At 40.6% G+C, this 21,414-nt stretch overlaps 1 protein-coding gene across 2 annotated transcripts; it reads right to left on the minus strand.

Annotated features, from left to right (window-relative positions):
- Positions 1-3,099: 3,099 nt before the first annotated feature.
- Prok2 (prokineticin 2) lies at positions 3,100-17,205 on the minus strand. 2 transcript variants are annotated; one of them, XM_003473364.5, is made up of 4 exons: positions 16,921-17,187; positions 13,469-13,594; positions 5,923-5,985; positions 3,100-4,574 (listed from the first exon to the last, which is right to left on the minus strand). In XM_003473364.5, exons 1-4 carry the CDS (start codon positions 17,020-17,022, stop codon positions 4,470-4,472), a joined length of 396 nt encoding a protein of 131 aa, XP_003473412.2. In that variant the 5' UTR covers positions 17,023-17,187; the 3' UTR covers positions 3,100-4,469. The 2 variants fall into 2 exon arrangements, with proteins under 2 accessions (XP_003473412.2, XP_005005318.2); XM_005005261.4 differs by lacking the exon at positions 5,923-5,985 and having other exon boundaries at positions 16,921-17,205.
- Between the last annotated feature and the right edge of the window lie 4,209 nt (positions 17,206-21,414).

A 21,414-nucleotide genomic window follows, 5' to 3' on the forward strand; every position in this document is an offset into this window, starting at 1 on the left:
ACAATGCTCTATGTGCCAGGGAACCAGAGAGAAATAGGGACAGCTCATCCAGCAGCTGCAGATAGATTGGAAAGTCATGACACTTTTGTGAAGTGGACAACTCCTCAGCTATAAGGAAGGAAAACCTTGAGGCTTTAGAAGGGAAAGAAATACAGCTCAAGATCAAGCTCAAGGGTAAAAAGGTTCAGAACCACTTAGGTAGATAGCAGGTTGCTCCCCTAATCTAAAAACTAAAGGTGTTAGTGGGACCCAAAATGTACAAAGCACCCTGAGAAAGGGAAAGGGGAGGAACTGTCTAAAAAAGAAGGGCAGAGGACATTGTTAACTAGTGTATCAGGATTTAAAAGCCACATTAGACTTATCGCTCTGTTTAGTTTGATTTTATTCTGTTTCAGTCTATCTACTCATACTAGATTCAGGGCACAGACATCTATCCCAAAAATAGGATATGCTTTGGTAACTATCCTTAATTTCCTATTAACTTAACCTGAAGCCTTGCATAACTTACACTGTCTTACTATGACTGCTCTTATTTGAATCGTTTGTTATAACACTGTTTTGTCTTGACTGATTTTATTTGAATTTGGTATGCTTAATAGTATTAAGTATAAGAGGAGAGGCAAATACTCTGAAGATGACAAGATGCAATAGGATACCCATTCCTGTTTGATTTTTAACTGCTTTTGAAGCCCTATGATATCTCCAATGTTTTATTTTTGTTAATAATGCTATGTAGTGCTATATTCAATTATATTATACCTGATGATATAGACAATTCTATTGAAAATAACAAGAGACCTCATAGTAACTACTGTAGACCACTTAGTATTGTGGTTTTATATATCATTTTCATTTCATATTTTTCTAGGAATTTGTTTTGTTGTCTTGTTTTATTTTTCCAATACAGAAAGGGTAGGTATACATGGAGAGATTCATACACATGTAAACTTCTAAATAATTTACAAGAATAGATTATATAATGCACAATGTAATGAACAGATACTTTGAAGAAAAAGAGACACTAAGATACCCAGTGCTAATTTGTAGTGTCATGATATAAAATCTAGCAATACTTTCTCTGTCCAGAGTGACATTAGTCTATTTTCTTTTGTTTAATTTCAACATACGTAAAGATATGGACAGCTGTTTTGAAGAGGAGACATTATGGCAGCCACTGTTGACTTCCCTATTGTCTGGTCTTGAAGACCTAAAATGCCTTCATCATCCTGTTCTGATCTGTTTAGTACTATTTTGTTTGTCATGAATTCACTGTGTGTGAAAATATGGACAACTATTTGGAAGAAAACAAGACACAATATGATAGACAGTGACGATCTCCAGTGGTCTTGCTTTGAAATCTGTGTTTCTTAAATTGTTTTATTATGATCTGTTTTGTTCTGTTTAATTTTACCCTCTTTAAAAAATTATATAGCATGCTCCAAAAGTGTGATAGAATATCTCTGTTTGTTTACTAAGATTTGAAAACTATAATAGTGCCCTTTGTGTTTTCAGAAGGAATCCTGGCAGGTGTTTCTTAAAATTATGGTTGTTTTACTTGTACTACAAATGTAATTCTATTAAGTGTATAATTTAAATAATTCCTATCATATTGCATTATCAAATCTGTGACTGTGTGACTCTCCTGATATTCAGATCATCTTCTCCAATTTATTTCTATATGTGATTTTTCTCTTTGCACATGTTGCAGAATTTTGAAGAATTTGTTGGTAATAGTATATAATAATTTATGAAAAACTTTTAAACTGAAAAAAATGCTGGGAAGGATGAAGTTAGATTGAAGGATTTCTGAGGAAACAGTTTGGGCATAAACTTCTATGGTGAAAAATGTTTTTAATAAGATGACAAAACTGACAGTTTACATGAAAGTCAGTGTTGGCAAAGAAGTTCAGAGGTCCACATGAGTTTGGGGATTACTATCTGGCACCAAGGCCTACTTCTACCTTACAATTGGTGGAATTCATTTGCTATGTTTTAATCAAAATCTATCGGGGACTTCATTTTTCTTGTGGAAAATCCTACTTACCTTCCCTTGTAGAAAATGGTTTATGAAGTCCCAACTCTAATACAGATGATTCTAGGAACTGGAAGGAACAGCACCACAGCCCTTATAGGTTTTGGATAGTTTGCATAGTTGTTTTAAAATCCTCCAAGAACCTTTTAAGATTTTTGAAGCAATTACTTGAAAGGTGTAATTTATGATACAAATTGAAAGCTAATCTCCAAACAGAAAGGAGCACTAAAAATAATAAAAACAATAACCAACGGAAAAGATAGCAAATGACAAAACTCTGCTCTCACTTGGGGGCACCGAGCCAGCCAGTACAGTTCCTAATTTTCCACACAGACCACACGGTCCTTCTCTTTGCTTTGGCTTTATACACAGTCTACCCATTTAGGTACTATTTTTTCAAAATTTGAATTGGTATATGTAAAAACAAAATGAGCTATGAGTTGGTTATGTTTTTAAGTTTGGTGAAAATGCATGATTGACCCAAATAAGTTCTCGCCACTTATGAAAAGGACGCCTTAAACATTATGTAAAAACAAATTTAGTAGAATTGCTGGAGTGCCTGTTCTTTTACCCATAATTCCACTTGTTGAAGTCAAGCTTTTTCAACAAACATGGGGAGGAATGTTTCTTGAACACAAATTAAATAAAACTACTACTTCTCTGACCAACTATGGTAATTAGTAGAGCAAGATCCCATACATTTATGGGACATGTTAGCCCAAGGGATAAAAGACCACACAATAGGCAATTGTAAACCCTGGCTGGGAAAATAACTATAAAATGGATATTTTTCTTTTTTTGGTGGAACAGTTGGTGAGTTAACATGGCCCAAGTTTAGTCAGTTATACTCATTTCATATGTTGTTTATTTAAGACAGTTTACAGTTCTTGGTGGGTTTTCAAGGCCAGGCTATATTGGTGTTGCTATGTGATCAGCATCTAGCACCCTGCTTTCCCATGCATGATGCAGTCCATCACTGTCTGCTCAGTCAATACAGTCAAACGCCAGGAGTCCTTTCCTGACTATGATCACTTCTACATGTTGTAATTTTTCTTCACACTCCAAACTTCATTGATGTACACATTGTTTATTTCTTTTGGATTACCTTAACATTCAGGCCAACACAACTTTTCTGGATGTAACACAGAAATGCACATAGTGTTAGGCTATTTTACTGACTTGGGAAGTCTTCACCCATTTTTGGATGGGGCCTATATAGAAATCTGCTTGTAATAAAAACTGATGACAGGGCTGGGGATTTAGCTCAGCGGCATAAGCACCTGCCTTGCAAGCAGGCGGTCATGAGTTCGATCCCTGGTACTGATAAAAAGGAAAAAAGAAAAAAAAAAAAAAAAAAAAAAAAAACAACTGATGACAACTGTGACAATAATAAAGATGTGATATTAAAATAAATCAAATGATATACAGTACTGTCATTATTCTGATACAGAATTTTTACACAGCAATAATGATACAGGTACAAATGGCAAGATATCAGGCAATCCATTATGATAGACCTTTTGGTTACAAATAAAGTTTAAATTATAACTTAATATTGATTTAAAATGATGACTAGCATTATGCCAGACTGAATTCAATATTTCTTCCTCAAGTGACATTTTTTAGAACACCTCTAACAGGAGAATTTAAAACAAACCTCATGAAAAAGAGAAGAAAAAAATTGCATTGGAAAAGATGTCTTTTATTTGAACAAAAGCCCAAATCTGGAAATCTAGCCTTAGATAATTTAAATTTGCATTCCTTCTGTCCTCACACCTAAGAGCAGAGTTGAAGTCCACGAGGATAGACAAGTGAAGGAAAATTCTAGGAGCTCTCCCAACCTGCCCTGTATAGTAGGAGCTGGGAGCATCCAGTTCAACTGCATCCTCTTGTCACTGTTAAAAGTATCAGGCAAATAGTTAAGTTTTAACCAGGGATTCTCCCAGCAAACTACAGGATCCAGATCTTCCTCTCTAAAATGCTGAAGGGCAGGGAGGAAAATGGAAAAGGAAAAAAGCGAGGCCTTTACTATACTTTGAGGACTCAGAGACAAAGAGACACAAGGTCTCTGTGTGAGGCAGGGACAGAAAGGACTGGAAGAGCAAAACATCTCTGTAACAAAAAGTCAATTCCTATTCTCCTCACTTTTGTGAAAGTGGGTGAGTTACTGGCATTAAAAAAAAGGTAAAGTAAACCGAAATACAAACAAGGAAATGAGAACCAGTTCCATAATGTTTTACACTTTATAGTCTATCCCAGATTAAAATTCTCTTTCAATAGAAAAAAATCATTTAAAAATCAAAGATAACAGTGTCACTTGAAAGTGGAGGAAGCCAAGGCAGTTTTTTCTGGTGTATTTTTATCTGGCACAATCACAATTTAAGACTTTACAGACATCATGTGGCTGTTCACGTTTAAAGTTTCTACTTGAAAGTGATTACGTTCGGGCTAAACAAATAAACTGCTTAAATGAAGTCCGTAAGCAGGCCAAGCCTGGCATACAGGGACACGTGTGATGCATTCTCCGCCCAAAATATGGAACCTAAAGAATAAAGAAAACGGAGTCAGACTAGGTAAAGCTAAGAACCAAACCAAACCATTGTGCAGGTATCATTTGGCGAGCAACACATGTTAACTGTTTACTTGTTCGACATTGTACTCAGTGCTTTTCATATGTCATATTGTAAAGAAGGCAAATCGTTTCACTGTCCCTATTTTAGAGATGAGAGATTGAGGCACAAGGTGTCCAAGGTCACACCAGTTAGAAGTGGAAGCTTGTCAGGCAGTGGACTGGACAGAACAGACTTTCTGCTTTTTATTTTTTCTCATTTCATTTTTTTTACAGGTTCCTGAGATTGAAGCTTTTGAGGAAGAGCCCAGGACTGTTGGCATATCCACATCTATACAATGAGCAAATATCAATTCACAATAAATAAATAAGTTCATACATTTGCATACAGATACTGGGTATCAAAATGTCAGGGTAAGTTTTTTTTTTTTTGAGACAGACTCTCATTATATAGTTCAGGCAACTCTGAACTCATTGTATAGCCCAGGTTGCCTCGAACTCATGGCCATCCTTCTGCCTCAGGCTCCCAAGTGCTGGGATTATAGGTGTGTAAAATCACACCTGGCTGGGTAAATTATTTTTTAAAGGAACACCATGGAAGGTGGGAAGTTCAGTTCACAGAAGTGGAACTACGTTAGATGGCTCTAACCCATCAAGAACAGGCTTATTTCATTCCAAAAGCCCCCTAAGAGCCCAGCCCATGTCACCAGTGAGGCTGGAAGAGGTGGGTTGACCAGTGACCTCCACTGTGGTTCCTTGTGTCAATGGCAAGTTGAGTGCACTCAAAAATATGCATGCCTTCAAGAGCAAAGTGAGCCGAAATCACTTCCCTTTCCCTAGAATGAGGGTCTTTTCCAGTGTCTGCCAGTCTTGCAAGCTGCATGAACAAAGTACAAACCTGGGCCCAGAGACATGTGACCATCAGTGAAACAAAATGGCAAATAGCTAGCTCTGATTCAGGGCAACACAAAAGGGCCAGCTACTGAGTCAGGGGTCCTTCCATAGCTTAACACTGCAGAAAAATATATTCTTCCTTTGACTAAATGCAAATACTGTATTTGGTATCAGTCTTATGTACTTCCTGGTCTAGTCCACCAAAAGAAGCTGCCCCACACCAATCATCTGTGCTTAACAGAAGATCTGAGATCATTTTCCAGATGCCTTCCAAGGAAATTTTACATAAAAAGGCCATCTTCAGACAGTGGCAGAACCATTCTAACCTTACTTTTGTGTGAAATGGATAGGCTGGACCCAACTCTATGGTGGTCCAATAAAATGAAGGCCAATAATCTGGGTGTATCCACACTTGCAGTCTTCTTACCTCCTTTTTCCTTTTTCTTCTCTTCCTCTTTCTTCGTTCCTGCCTTCCATTTCCAAAATGGCTCTGGAAGGGTCAGGGAGATGATTGCGATCAATAAACACAAAGGGAAGAAAGGGAAGCAACAAGAAGGTGGGGTTGGGTGTGCTCAATGGCATAGCAAGAAACACCTGAGCTACCTGGGGTGTTTGCCTTTCTGACGCATCATAGCTGCCAAGAGTCTAACCACAGTGTCTGCATACAGGCATGCTGCTATCTGCTCAATGGAAGCTTCTGCTCAGAATGGTTCTGTCACTGTGTGAGTCAAAGAGTATGCTGAGGGCTGGCTTGTTTGTTGCCACCAAGAATACAGCAGAGGAAGTGCCTCTAGATTAGCTTAGACAATTATAAGAAGACTGGGTCAGAACTGATAGTCAATGACCTTTGCAATCTCTTCTGACTCTAAGGCCTTGAGAATTTCCCTTCAACAAGCCTAAAACTTCTGCGTGCACAAGTGCTTCTCAACCAGGGACAATTCTGCCCACAGGGAACACTTGGCAAGATCTGGAGACAACCTGGTGGTGTTACAAGTAAGGTACTATTCAAGTCAAGTGATTAGCAGCTAGAAATGTTACTAAGCATCCTAAATGTCCAGGACAACAAAGAATGATCTAACCCAAAATGTCAATGGTGCTGAGGCTAAGAACTGACAAGAAGCAACAGTACCCAAGAAAAATGAGCCCGAAGTAAGTGAAAGATGATGAGAATGTCAACCTGTTAGAAATGGAGCCCATCAAGTTTTATTTCATGTGCTCACTCAATAAGCAGTACCCAGTACTGTGTACATATTGGTCCTTATATCGGGTGGTGAGGTACAGTGGTGCAGCAAAGAGGGAAACCCCCTGGCCAGCATGAGGCTGCCATGCCAACGATGAAAGGCAGAATGAGGAAGACGGGCAGCTGCTCCCCAGTGCCTTGTGGTGCTCACAGACTTACACTGCATGCATCACGACACTGTGATCACTCTCTGGGTGGTGAGCACCCTGCAGGCAGCAGAAAGGAAAAATAACCATGACTCCGTACCTGCCCTACATCACACCTCACAAGGCATTGAGAATGAACATCACCCCAAACCTGCAAGCTGGGTTTCTCCCTCCCCACCATGATACCAGAGAAGCAGTTGACTCTGGAGTAAAGTGATATCCTGAGGTCACCTAGCTAGAACTTTAAGTGCTTGCAGTTTCTGAGTGGTTTTTTGTCCTAGGCTGTCCGGTCTTCTCAGTGACCACTATGACCTGACTCCATGACCTATGAAGAGAGGACTGTGGCTATTTTATTTATAAGCATTCAGCACTTAGCCTGGCATATAAAAAACACTCAAGTAAATATCTGTTAAATGACTGTCACCTCAGGCTGGGATTTAGCTCATGGCTTACGTGCCTGCCTGGCATGCGCTAGGTCATGAGTTCGATCCCGGCACCAAAAAAAAAAAAAAAAAAAAAAAATGACTGTCACCTCTACCCCATGCTTCTTGCACAGATTATAAACTCTTCCCTGAACACAAACTAATGATCATCTCTAGTCCCGTCTGTACACATAGAGTACAAAGCGGGCTCAATATGATTCAACCACCAAACTCACAGATGGAGTCATTGCAAAGTCACGGAGGCTGCGGCCCCTCATTTGCATAGACCTCTTTTTGAATCCAGAAGATCCCCTTGGAATGTGTTCATAAAGTTGTATGTTTTTGTGGAACTTTGCAAAATATCTTTGAATTCTTTTTCAAAGGGACTAAGAATGTATAAAAGTATCAGTCTGGAGCTGCCTCAATTGACCTTCCTGTAGATGACAGAACTACAGGTCTCTACAACTTATATCCTTCCTTTTCTCCTTCAACTCAGGTTCTTTTTTCAAGTTCTAGTCTGTACACATTCCTCCATCCCCACAGCCTTTCATAACATCACAAGGCTGTGACAATTTCCCTCTTTCATTTATATCTGTGAACTCCTAATGACAAAGAGCTTGACTTTTGACATTGTGTATTCGGCAGATCTTTGCCCATTTTTTCACCAGCCAGTTTGAATTTTTTGTTGATTTTAAGATGTAAATCAGAAATGGGCAAGTTCTTGAGCTGGTCACAGTCATCACCATTGTTTGTCTTTTTTAAGATCCTCCAAAAGGGAAAGTCTCTATACTGAGCTTCCAAAATGTTACCAACTAGCTGAGGGTTCTTGGTCAGAAATCGCAAATTGGCAAAGTGTAACTATTTTATTTTATTTTTTTATTTTTGTCTTTTTCATTTTTTATCGGTACCAGGGATCGAACTCACGACTGCCTGCTTGCAAGGCAGGCGCTTATGCCGCTGAGCTAAATCCCCAGCCCCAAAGTGTAACTATTTTAGTGTTAACTGCCCTAAACTTTCAGTGGGAGCATCAGCTCTTAGGATTAGAAGCCTTCCTTGCTGCTCAGAGCCAGCAGCCAACAGCAGTCCTTCTGGTCACTAAAGATGATGGCTCCTAATAATTCTCTGCAGCGCTTCATCAGTCTCTGCTGCTCACTGTATACAGTGTTATGAGGTATGGCTGCTTATAGGACCTTTGTCAACAGCTCTTAGTGTAACACTTCAGCATGCTCTACTTGAGACAGACTCATGAGTAGGCAGAATGCCATCAGGGGGCAGCATTGGGAGAACAGCACACAGGCTGAACCCACTAGAGTGTGAGGAGTTTACTTATGTAGGAAAAAAAGGTGGGCTTATACATGTAATTAGTGTCAGACTTTCTATTTGGTTATAGGTAAGGGAGGGCACCCCGCTGTTGCCCTCATGGAAGGCTGCAGAGGGACAGAATCATCCAGAAAGGCTGCAGAGCAGAGTCATCCAGGATAGATCCATGTTCAAAGCCCACCAGAGCCAAAGCAAGTATCTCCTGGAGTAGCTGCAGGGTACCTAAGGTGATGAGGCTAGCTGTAAGGCATTTGGGGCAGGTGTGGAAGAAAAAAATAAGTGTCTTCAAGGGAGAGTGAGGACTCCTTGTGGTGATGGCACTGTTCTGCATCTTGATACTATCAATGCCAGCATCCTGTTTGGGATATTGGATTACAGCTTGGCAGGGTCCTATTGTTTGGAGGAAGTGGGTAAAGAGTATGTAATACCAAAATTGGAAAAACCTGGTAAGACTAAAGCATACTGATGTCTAGTGAATCTCTTTGATCTAAACCTGTAACCACAGCTATGATGCCTACCCTAAGAGATCAATGTAGACAGTGGCCCTTGGCATCTATGACAGGAAAAAAATGAGGGTATGAGCATATTGTGCTTTCTTCTAACCACTGTTCATGACATTTTTAGTTGTATCTATGAAAAGTTGTTAAAATTTTTAAAAAATTTATACCTGAAATTTTGTCATAGGTTCACTTTAAAATGGAAATCACTAATAATTCTTTAAGATCTTTAATTTTTCTTAAACAAAAAAGATTTAAGGTTTTTCTATTAAAATTTCCCCTTCAGAAAGGGAAAAGGTAATACATTTTAAAGTAAAGTTAAAAAAAATTGGTGCTAAAAGTGTTTATGTAGAGTTAGGATGTAGTGTCGTGGTCTAACACTTGCCTAGCATGAGCAAGGCCTGTGTTCAATCCCACAAGGAAAAAAATACAGCAAATTAAAAACAAGATTTAGAGAAACGGTAGTTTACTTTGGTTTTTTCTTTTTCCTTTTTTTTGGTGGTCTTTTTGAGACAGGGTCTCACTTTGCAGTTCAGGCTGGCATTGAGCTCACCAGGATCATCTTGTGTCAGTCTCTCGAGTGCTGGGATTACAGGTGTGCATCACCACATCCAGCAACACAGTTGTTTAAATTGCAAAAGAAAAGACAAAATAATAGGCAATAAAAAATAAAATAGTAATTATATTAATTAGAGCAGGAAATTTGACACAACACCTTATTTTTTAATATTTATCATTTAATTTTGTTATGAAGACCAAAAATCTGTTTAGAGCATAGCTATTAATATAAATTAGAATATGTTTTATAAACAGAAAGTATTTTCTGTAGACTTAGAAAGCTACACATTAATTGTTAAGACTCAGAAAGCTACACATTAATTGTTAAGAAATTATTAAAAATGAATACTGTAGGGCTGGGGATTTAGCTCAGCAGCATAAGCCCCTGCCTGGCAAGCGCGAGGTCGTGAGTTCAACGCCCAGTACAAAAAAAGAAAGAAAGAAAAAAAAAGAATACTGTAAAACTATTACTTGCTTAAAATATGTTTAGAAAATATGTTCTTTCTTTTTAGAAGGCAAAAGGTATTTATTTACAGAGGCAGAACAGATTTTATCCTATTTTTGAATTATCAAATGTAAAGGTAAAAACGATACAGTTATAAAATGGACTGATGCATTTGTGATAAAAGGGTGAAAGGACCCCAGTGGCTATCAGTCCCCATCTACAGCTTTCAGTTTCATTCATCAAACAATGTTCATTTTACTCAGATTTTGATGGCTAACAACTGAGCCAAACCAAAATGAAGGGCTAGGTATGGTAGTACACACCTATAATCCCAGCACTTGGAAGGCTAAGACAGGAGGATCACTGTGAATTAGAGGCCAGCCTGGGCTACATGGTGAATTCAAGGCTGGTCTGAGCTATATGATGAGACCTTATCTCAAAAAAAAAAAAAAAAAAAAAAGAGAGAGACAAAAAATATAATAATTTTCTAGAGTGTCTCCATCTACTAAGAAAACATTTTTTTTTTTTTTTTTTTTTCTTTATGAGACAGAATCTGGCTATGCAGTTCAGGCTGGCCTTGAGTTCGTTTTGTAGCTCAGGTTGGTCTTGAATTTGTAATGGTCCTCCTGCCTCAGTCTCCAGAATGCTGGGATTACAGGCATGTGCCACCATGCCTGGCTAAGAAACTACTAAATTTGAGTAGAACTAAAAGCTGTACCATAATGTTTAATATAATACATTTATGAAAAACTTTTTCTCTTTTTTAAAATTAGAAAAAAACTTTTTCTTGATTTGTTTTGAAACCATACATAAGAAATACTCTAGGGCTGGGGATTTAGCTTAGTGATGTAAGTACCTGCCTGGCAAATGCAAGGTCATGAGTTCAATCCGCACCACATACACACATACACACAAAAGATACTCTAGAAGAAACCATATTTTTAAAAAAGGAAAATGTTAATTTAATCTGAAACTGGTAACAACTCTAGGACCTTCTTTTGAAAATGTACTTCCAAAAATGAAAAGAAAGGAAAAAAAAGTAAGAAAATTTATGAAATTAAGTTCTAAAAATATGTTTGAAGTAGACATCTGAATGCAAGCAACTTAAAATCTGACATAAAGCTTATCTTTCAGTGTATCTGTTATTTTGATATATAATTTGACTATGAAAACCACAGAAGAATTATTTAAAGATTATTAGACTCTGATTTAAAAAAAAAAGAGGTAGACATAGGCTTAGGGAGAGATGAATTGATTTTATTTACTTCTAAAAGTGTCACTACACTACACCTGAATTTGAGTTGTTGAGGAACCAAAGAAAAATTCCATTCTCTTTCAAACATTTCAGACTTGGGAAGCTCATCAAAACTACAAGAGGGCACAGACAGATCCCCACTGCAGACCATTAGCGTTTGTCCCAGGGAATATCTAGTCTCTACCATCCACATACAGCGGTTTTGGTTAATGAGGCTTTAAAAACATTCAAATTAATAGGACACTTCCCTTCACAGAGGCAGAGGGGCGCAGGGGTATGACCACATGGAAAATGGCGTGTCAGGAAGAGGGGAAGGTTAGCGCATCCCTGAGGGATCTCAGCTTGTTCCTGGCCCTCCTTGAGGCTTAATGCAGCCATATATAGAATGTGACCGAAATAAGCCTAATACTCAGGCTCGTGGCGAGTGTTCAGTAAGACATACAGCAGTTAAAATACAGCATTTGGCCGAGTGTAGTAGCACTTAAGAAGTGGGAAGTATTACTGTTAACAGGAAAAGAAATTCACAGTTGTGTTGCTCTTCACTTGCTGTTCAAGCAAACAATGCTAGACTTCAGCATCTGCAGCGTGTGAGGTTACACTAACACTTTTGTGTATAAAATGGCACAATTCTTGAAGGAGAAGTGGAAGAGTGACTTTTCGGGGACAATAACTGAAAAATGCCAAAAATACCCATTTGGAGAGAGCCGGCAGCAGTGCCAAAGACAGAACGGCAGCTCTACCTGCTCGTGGGGAGTTTGGCGTTGACAGTGACAACGCATGCTTTAGGACCCTCCCTGTCTTCAAATGTCCAAGAATAAAAGGTGCATATCATGGCAGGATAGTCTTGCGTGCTAAAACCGCAGGAGGCAGAGTTTGAATGCAACAGGAAGCATTTCACAAGGCAACTACAGAAAAGCCAACAGTTAATTTAGTCCTCAGATGGTGGGTTAACTGGAATCTGTATTCTTGCCCATAGAGCTGCACCTCTGCCCACAGCCCACAGTTTACTCAATCATGTTTCCTCCAAGAGGGGCAACATATCAAGTGATACCTGGGACTGTGGATTATAGGAAAGCTGTCTAGTTCTATTACGCTTGTAAATGCTAAATCACATGTGGAAAAAATAAAGAAAAGGCAGAATTCTGTTGTATTTGATAATATACAACCGGAGTACAGAATGTACAGAGGGAACAGCAAAAAAAAGCCTGAGTGCTGCCTCCAGCCAGCTGCTGGGCCTGGGGTTCATCACCACGGCCCTGGGCCACAGCTCACAGACAAGTACACTGAGGAGGTGGGAGTCGGAGAGAAGCACTGTAACCGGGCAGCCCGAGAGGATCCGCTGATGCCGCATTGCATTCTACAAGTTTTCAATCTGCAGGGCAAGAATCCGCCTTCCACAGCTCCACACCTTCACTCTTCCCTTCTGCCTCCTTCCACTGCCTTCCTGATGAATGCAAACTTGCCAGCCCCACAAGTGAGCCAGTCTGCGCTCTGGGCATACAACCTCTAAAGCCCTGTCCAAACCAACCCTGAAGTCCTATGGTCATGCCACTCAGTGTCAGTAACTTTCCCAAGATGCAATTAGGTCACTATGAGATCTGGCCTCTATATAATCAAGTAAATTATAATACTAAATGTCATTAATCTCTCCAATCATGAACCATGTATTCAATTGGCACAGAGACAAAATATAGACATTTTAAGTTATGATGTAAGAGTAATGGCACTCTTGGTGATTTTCTGAAAAAACAAAGCAAATTCTATTTATTTCTCTCTATCAGCAGGTCTAATATGAAGTGGTTTTTTTTTCCAGAAACTTCTATACTTTAATTTCTATAGAGAAACATCTAGAAATGTGATACATATATTTTTTTCTAAATAACTTCTAGTCCTATTCAGTCATCAGAAATTATTTTGACAAAATGTTTTTAACGCCATAAGAACATGGATAGTGAAAAGGGGAGAGGGGTTCTTTTCCACTGTTGTCTTCTGACTTTCAACTTCAGGAACACTATCTCAGGTTTTGAGATACACAGGCCTTGAAACATAAGAGGATTACCAAGAATACAAATATACATAGATATACTAACTTTTCGCGTCTGTGGATGGCAGCTGTCTCCCACTTTGCCCATTGGTGTGCAAATCCGTATGCTCTTAACCCAGATACTAACAGCACAGCACATGCCTCCACCACACTGGAGGTCCTTGTCGCAGGCCTGAAATGCAATAAACAAACATAAATATAGACAATCAGAAAATACAGGCTAGGGAAATCTAAAATTAGCAATGAAAATTGTCTTTAAATATCCAACACTATTATTTTAATAATCCTATACAAAAGGAACTATATGCTTTATTTACTTGTACGTAGCTACACTAAAATCTGACCATAATAGATTTTTCCAGTTTTTTAAAAAATGGACTACATAATAGGTCCTACATTATGAAAATCATAAACACAAGATTTTTAAAAAACAAAATCAGATTTTCTAGTGCTTTATGGCTGCATTGGCTTGGAACTTGAAGAATGAGTCTATGTTAGTCGTACACTATACATGGCTATTAGGAACTACATAAATCGAATCACAAGATTTTATGACTATTAACTGCAGAATACATCAGGCTTAATGCTAAAAAAGAAATTTAAATGGTCTCTAACTTTGGCATAAAACACTTTAGACCTATAAAGGCACCAATGTAAACTTTAGAAGTATTCATTTTCCCTTGTAAATATTTGCATTTTGGTTCATGAGATTGATGCTTCCTATACTGCTAGCTTCATTTTCACCATTTCCTCTTTTAAAAAAGAAATTCTGTTGGTTGAGAATGGACAGATCAGGATTTGCACCTTATGCTACTCTTTTCAGGTGAATAAAATGTGAAATGGAAATTACTGGCTTAAGCTATAAATATGTTACATTACAAAATCAGCCTAGCCTTCCCATAACATTCACTAGATTAATACATTAAATAATACTGCAGTTATTAGCCCTAATTACTTAAACTATCTGCTCCTAATATAAAACCAATAAATTCCTGTAATCAAAGAATCAACTATGGAGGAATTTTCATAGTCTATAGAACAAAAATAATGGAGCTTGCATTTATTTGCATGAAAATGGATCTGTAGAACTATTTCTCTTTCCAGAACTAAAAAAAAGTGGGGCCCTATTGTGTGCAATTTTGCTAGTGATAAAGTAAAAGCAATCTGTAGTATTTATGTCAAATGTTAAAAGGTCTATAATTTTGGCATAAATTTAAATGTCCATTTGTTGGAGGCAACTAAAACAGTCCCGTCTTTCAAAGAACTGAGTTTTGGGGATAGGCATAACTTCTCAAAACATATCAATATGGGCTCATTCTTAGGGTTATTGTGTTGGAACTTATTTACTTCCTTCATTAGGCTTTTTTCCATATATTTAAAACCAATATGTGGCTAAAACTACCATTTTGCATGGTTTGCGTTATATAGAAGAACAACCAGTCATTTCCTTTTTCCAGTTTTTATCTGCATGCTAGAAAACATAGATATACAGCCATCACAGGCCATAGATAAGATGACCAGTTAACAGTTTTTCAAATGCAATCTTAACAAATCTGTATGGACATATAAATCAATTTCAAAATACCTATTATTTAAAAAAGTAAATACTTAAACTGGAAGTTTCAGCCAATATTTTATTTTCGTAGATGCCTACTACCCTGAATTCTGAAGCCCCACGAGCTCTTTTTCTAAGACAATCAAAAATCCAGCCAAAATCCTTTCAATCACCTGTATGTTTAACATCATATATATATATATATATATATATATATATATATCCAGATAAGTCACCGAGATTTTTATTTGAATCCAGATGGTTCCTGTCAGAGAGATATAACTATATTTTATTGCCCTGTGGCTTTAGAGAAAGCTTTTAAAATAATTCTTTTTGTAACACTGAGTTACAACAGCAGCAGCACACATATACAACTACATAATAAACCCAGTCCAAACCTATTCAATAGACATACAACGTGCTAAAATTTCATTTTGCAACAAAAAAAGCTTCAGTTCTTGGAGAGTTTACAAAGAATTACTGAAGTTTATATAATTTTAATTAGACAGTTGTTTCCCAATGCCCTTCATCCTTAACCCATTGCAGAGCTATTCAAACAGCGTTTTCCTGTGAACTGAACAAAAAGATACTTATATTGCAAAGGAATCTTGGGCTCAGAGGATTAGGAGACATTTAAAATGAACCAGCAGGGGAAGAGGGAAACAATCTCAACCATGTTGCAATTCTCATGTTTTAGAAAGACCTGTAGAAACTTTTGTTCAACTACATGGGCTGTTGACAAAGTTACACAAATAATTTTAAAAATCTAGTAAGAACCATAAGTCCATAGCTAAATATTTGTTGGATGCAATCACATACTGTCCTGTACACTAGTAAGTACCACAAGTCTATAGCTAAATATCTATTGGATGCAATCACATATCGTCCTGTACACAGGCTTTCAAAATGTTATCAGCCTATTAATACAGAGACAATAGAACCTTATTTTCTCAAGACAATGATACTTCCTTTTAATCAAATGCTATTGCTTATCTACGTCTCTTTGTAAATAAGCATATACATTTTATTTATCCGATAATGTATTTTGATATTTGAAGTAACTGAATAACATAAATGAATTTAATGAAGTAAAATACCTTAACACTTAAAAGAAGGCTGAAACAGCTGAACAAGGAGCAAGTCATGGCGATCTTGCATAACTAATGTCAACTAGGCAAGACTTTTTCATTTTGTACTGTAAACTCATTCTTGAGATAAACACAAAGAAAACTGCTGGGAGTCGGAGAGAACTAAATTAGGGACTACTTCCAAAAATAAAGAAGACGTCTTAAGTTTAAAGAGGGTCTACTTGGCAGCCGCCTCCATCATTCTGCCCTGGAGGTGCTTTATCAGGAACCAGAAATGGAAAACTTTTACAAGAAGGACCTCAAAAGTCTGAAGGAAAGAAAGAAAAACTCCGGAACCCGGGAGGAAGCGCCTACAATTGCTTTTCAAAGCGCACAAATGGCCCTGACCCAAGTTATTTCAAAGGGTTTCTGCTGGGGACGCATCGGGGGGCGCAATCTCCGCGAATCTAGGATTAAGACCCGCGGGACTTGGGATATTCGTCTTGCTTCCTTGCATTTCAGGAAGGGGTCATCGATTTTGAAAGGTTCGGGGCTGGAGCGCCTTGAAAAGCACCTGAGAAGACTGTGAACGAAACTTCCTTCACCTAGCCAAACATCGAACCGAGGCGAGGTCGCGGGGTTAGGAGGGAAAGTGGAACAAGGCGGTGGTGGACACTCATATTTCTCCAGGTTCCGAGCCGTAGGCAGCTTTGCAGACAGCACTTTCCCAAGTGAACCAAAGGCGGCTCACACAGGTGTCGCCTGCCCCTGGCGACCCTCCCCATGCCCCTGCACGCCCTTCTGCGCCCCAGTTCCGAGCCCCGCTGGAGACTCCTAGTGCGCGCCCGGTGCCGACAGGTGCGCTCGGGCTCTTACCCCGGTGATCACCGCGGCGTCTCCGGACGACGGTGCGAGCCACAGCAGCGGGAGCAGGGGCAGGAGCAGGAGCAGGAGCGGGACGCAGCGCGGGCTTCTCATCGCGCCCTTGGGCGTGCGCGGCGTCTGGGGCGTCCGGGGCCCTGGGCCGGTCGGGCACGGCACGGCGCGGCGCACGGCAGCGGGCGGGCGCGGCGGCGGCTCCGCGAGCCCGGCGCGGTTATAAAGGCGAGTCCCGCCGTGACTCACGCCGGCGCCCGCCCGGCAGCGCGCACGGGGGCACGGCGCGGGCACACACCCCACGCCCCCCGTGCACACGCGCGCCCACCCCCGGCCGCCCCGAGCCACGCACGTGCTGCGCCCCGCCTAACCCCGGCGCCGAGCAGGCAGCGCCCCCCGCGGGGCGCCCTGTGCCAAGCCATTCTTCCCGCGGCCGCCCGCCGCTCCTTTCCGCGCGCGCCCCAGAGTCGCTTTTGTGGTCTCGGAGTCACTCCTTTGCTGTCCTGGTTTCCAAAGCTCCACGTGCTCGCCGCCCACAACTTGCAGATCATTTGTTCTGCAGATGTCGGGAGAGCCTACTACGTGCCAAGCGCCGCGGGCACATGGGACACCGGGGAGGGGGAGGTTGTGTCGCGCGACAGCCCCAAATACGTTCGTTTGTGCACTGCCACACAGAGCACCCATTGTATGCCGTATCCTGCCACAGCTCTGTCCTCGTGGTGGGACAACTGAGCAGAAAAGACAGATGCTCAACCCTGGAAACGTGAGAGGAACAAAGAGAGTCCCCAGTCACCCACGTCCCAGCGGCGGCGGGTGAGGGTGTCCTTCCAGCTGCGGGAGTCTTTAATTCTTTCATTTAAAATGCCTTCCCTTGACGCTCACATCTGTTCCCGACTCTCTCCTCTCTGATTTTCCTCACATGTATTTCCTCTGGTCTTCTTCAGCCAGAGTAGCTCAGGATGATGCCAACGGGAAATGAGAACTCCCCGCTGCCTGTGCCAGCTGGAGGCCCCTTAATCCGTAGACGGGCAACTCTCTGTCTCATTTTGCAGCCCAGGGAGACCCAGGTTCAGTCTTAGAAGATGTGACACGGCTTTACCGTGATTGCTTCGTGCACGTAAACAAGAACGGAGTGGCCACTGGGTTCTGGGCACTTCAGGACAGGCCAGATGACAAACGTGCTGTCTTCCATTTGACCCTAGCCTAGCTCCACTTGTACAATCAACAAAGAAAAGTCGAAGAGTTCCCCAGGTGTGACCACCCAAACTCGATCGCATGCTCCCTGTCGCCCCCAATCGTTGGAACCTCGGACTTGGCTTTGTTAGGACAGACACTGTTGAAAAGCATATCCATCTTTCAGCCTCTTTCTTAAATGCAGTAAGGAGAGTTGAAACAAAGTTACTTGCAGACTAAAAGGCTCCCCCATGCCAAAGCACTCAGACGAAATGTTAAAAACAAAAGAAAACAGAGAGACAGAGATAAAGAGAGAGACAGACAGAGACAGAGAGACAGACCGAGACAGACAGACAGAGAAGAGACAGAGACAGAGAGACAGACAGAGAGAGAGAGAGAGAGAGAGAGAGAGAGAGAGAGAGAGAGAGCGCCCAGAGCACAATTAGCTGAATGTTAAACAGCTGAGTTTTAGAAACTCAGAACTGATTTTTAGCCTCCCCACCCCGTCCAATTTTTTAAGCATGTTTTCAAGTTGGGAAATATTCTGAAACAGAAAACACAGAAGGGATCAAGCTTTTTTTTTTTTTTTTTTTTTACTTTAAAAAAAACTGTTAAAATTGGACTCAGGGTAAAATAAGTGGAAACAGTAGCTAGTGACAGACTGGTGGAAAGTTTCCTTTTCCAGTACGCATGCCAGCGAGAGCGCGGGAATGCTGCCGGGCAAATGTAAAAACCAGTCTACATGGAGTTTTAACTTTCCTACAAGTTTTTTTAGATGGTCTATTTCGTATTCACTACTGTTGAATGCCAGCTTGGGTATTCCCTGCTTCTCTGAGCATACATAGGCAAAATGTGATTTCAAAAGTGGGTGGCTTCTTGCATGGTTGTTTAGAAAACAAACCTTATAAGACTGTTTTGAAAGGAGGTTACTTACAAACAGTATTGGTTCGGTTTCATATTATTCCGCTGGGGACTGCTCCTGGCCCCCTTAGGTGCTAGGCATCAAACCCAGGGCCTCACACCAGCTAGGCAAGGAAGAGCTCCACCACTGAGCTGTACCTCCAGTCCTCTGTAAGGTCTTTGATTTTCTGTAATGCTTTGGAGGAGAAATGGAGGTTCTTGATAAATGTCTGAAATCCATAGGAAAATTTGAAAGTCAAATCCAATTCTTATAAGTGGAAAAATGAATGAATTTGGGGGACTTTGGAAAATAAGGTATGAAGGCTGACCTACCAGCAGTGAAACAGAAATCAGAGAGTAGTTTTCTATTTTATTACTGCAGCCTGTTGACTATAATCAGTCAGCTCAGGGGTAAGTGTTTGGGGGGAAATGAACTCTGAGTGTCTCAGAGTATAGACCACGTTCTAGCCATGCATCCAGCTGAACAGAAGATATAATACAGGAGAGTCAATGGGGCCCCATGCTAGTGAGTCAGAGTGAACTGGGTTGGAGTTCCTGACACCACTGGGCAACTTACTTAATCTTTGAAGGCTCTATTTCTTTTTCTGTCAAATGGCTATAAAATACCAACCTCCTGGAATACAACCCCCATGGGGCTTAAAAGGGACTAATACCTGGAAAGTGCTACGCATGGTGGCTAGAACTGACGGGAGCCCTCTTAGGGTTACCTCTTATTCAATCTAATCATTTGTCTCCCGGACAATTTTGGCCGGCATTGAAAAAGATCCTTTCTGTCTTTCTTACCAGATTATGTTGTCTCCTTCTCTTCTATTTTCCTGCCAATTCCTCTTGTACACAGCATGATGGCAGGCAGACAGCCAGTATCCAGTAAGTAACTGATGATTACCAGGATGTACTCTGTGGACAACAGGCCAGCAGCAAGTTGTAAGCCAGTGATGTACAGTGTAGACATGTCTAATTTACATGACTCAATTAAATGTAGGCAGCAAAAAATAGGGTCGGACACTGAACGTCAAAGCGAGGCAGGTGTTTTCTTGTCTCTCAGAAAACATGAAACTAAAATGAGGTGAGCTGGGGAAAACACACCTGTCTGATAACAGTCTCTGGGTGACCTGGGTTAACAAAGCCTCCATCTTAAAGCATGTTTCATGACTGCCAGTGTAGAGTAGGGTATCATGTTAAGTCATAGCCTAACCCCAAGTACCTATAAGTACGACCTTCTCTGAGGGTGAGGTCTTTCCAGATGTAATCAACTGAAGATAAAGTCATTGTATGTCAAATGACTAAAGCCAGTGATGGTGTCTTTGTAAGAGAATGGAGAGGGAGATTTGGATACAGAGGCCCAAAAGAGATCAATGCACAAAGAGAGATCCATGTGCAGATGGAGACGGAGCCTGGAGTGCTGTATCTACAAATCAAGGAGCACCCAGCAATATGAGAACCTAGAAGAGCAAGGAAGAATTCCTCCATGATGCCTGTAGAAGGAGCATTGCCTTGCTGACATCTTGATTTTGAATGTCTAACCTCCAAAATCATGAGAGAATACATTTCTGAGGTTCTGAGACATCCAGTTTTAGTAAATTTTTCTCAAACTAAAACAGGTGTGAGAGCTGAAAGGCTGCATATCAACTTTAACCTGCCTCTGCCTGGATAAGATGCCTGTCATTGTTCCTCGCATTTTGGGGACTGATGCAAGTCGTGTGACAGTGTTTTGAAGGGGCTGAACAGTGAAAATCTGCAATTCTTGCTGGTTTCTGAGAGAACCAGAAATCTGGTGACCAGCATCGTATTCCATAGGAAAAGGGTCATTCGTGGCTTGGACTCTTTAGCAAGCTTAATGACCTTTGAGTTATTCGTAATTCTTTTTATAAATTATAATACTGTGTTTTTCCTTCATAGTTTTTCTAATTCACTTCCCCTTATACTGGAATTATGCAAAAACTCTGAAAGGGAGTGAAGATTGAAGCTGGGGCTATTTTCTTTCAAGTAGGTAGTAAGCAGTCCTTCACTCGTTCCACAGGTGCTTACTAAGCGCGTATTGTATGCCAGATTGGAGCAAAGCACAGGGGTTCAATAAATATTTACCAAATTACTAAACATGCAGAGGGAAGAATGGAGGAGAAGTGGTAAGGGCAGAGCTGACAGGAAGCTGCTGCAGGGACCTGGCAGGTAGCTAAGGGGCACCGTGAACTAGTTCACATGAGAACCTAAATGACTAGAGTTTGCTGTTGGTGAAGATGAAGGTTGGCGAAGGAAATGTTCAGATCCATCTCGGATAACCGACTGACTAGGACATGTTGGAAATCACCCAGATGTGGGGAAAGGCAGGGGGAAGAGGCTGAGCTAAAAATAAAATTCTGGACAGATTTACCTTAAGCAGTAAAAAAAAATTTTTTTTTT

This window comes from Cavia porcellus, unplaced genomic scaffold, assembly GCF_034190915.1.
Source record: "Cavia porcellus strain 051 isolate PalLab524CR breed Dunkin Hartley unplaced genomic scaffold, mCavPor4.1 scaffold_13, whole genome shotgun sequence".
Lineage (NCBI taxonomy): Eukaryota > Metazoa > Chordata > Mammalia > Rodentia > Caviidae > Cavia > Cavia porcellus.

What these genes read in the sequence shown, in the direction of transcription:
- Prok2 (XM_003473364.5), bottom strand. Translation starts at nt 17,022, where the DNA reads ATGAGAAGCCCGCGCTGCGTCCCGCTCCTGCTCCTGCTCCTGCCCCTG. An exon ending in ACGCCGCGGTGATCACCGGG is followed by an intron (nt 13,595 to 16,920) that starts GTAAGAGCCCGA and finishes ATTGCATTTCAG; the next exon opens with GCCTGCGACAAGGACCTCCA. An exon ending in GCCATCCACAGACGCGAAAA is followed by an intron (nt 5,986 to 13,468) that starts GTTAGTATATCT and finishes TGACCCTTCCAG; the next exon opens with AGCCATTTTGGAAATGGAAG.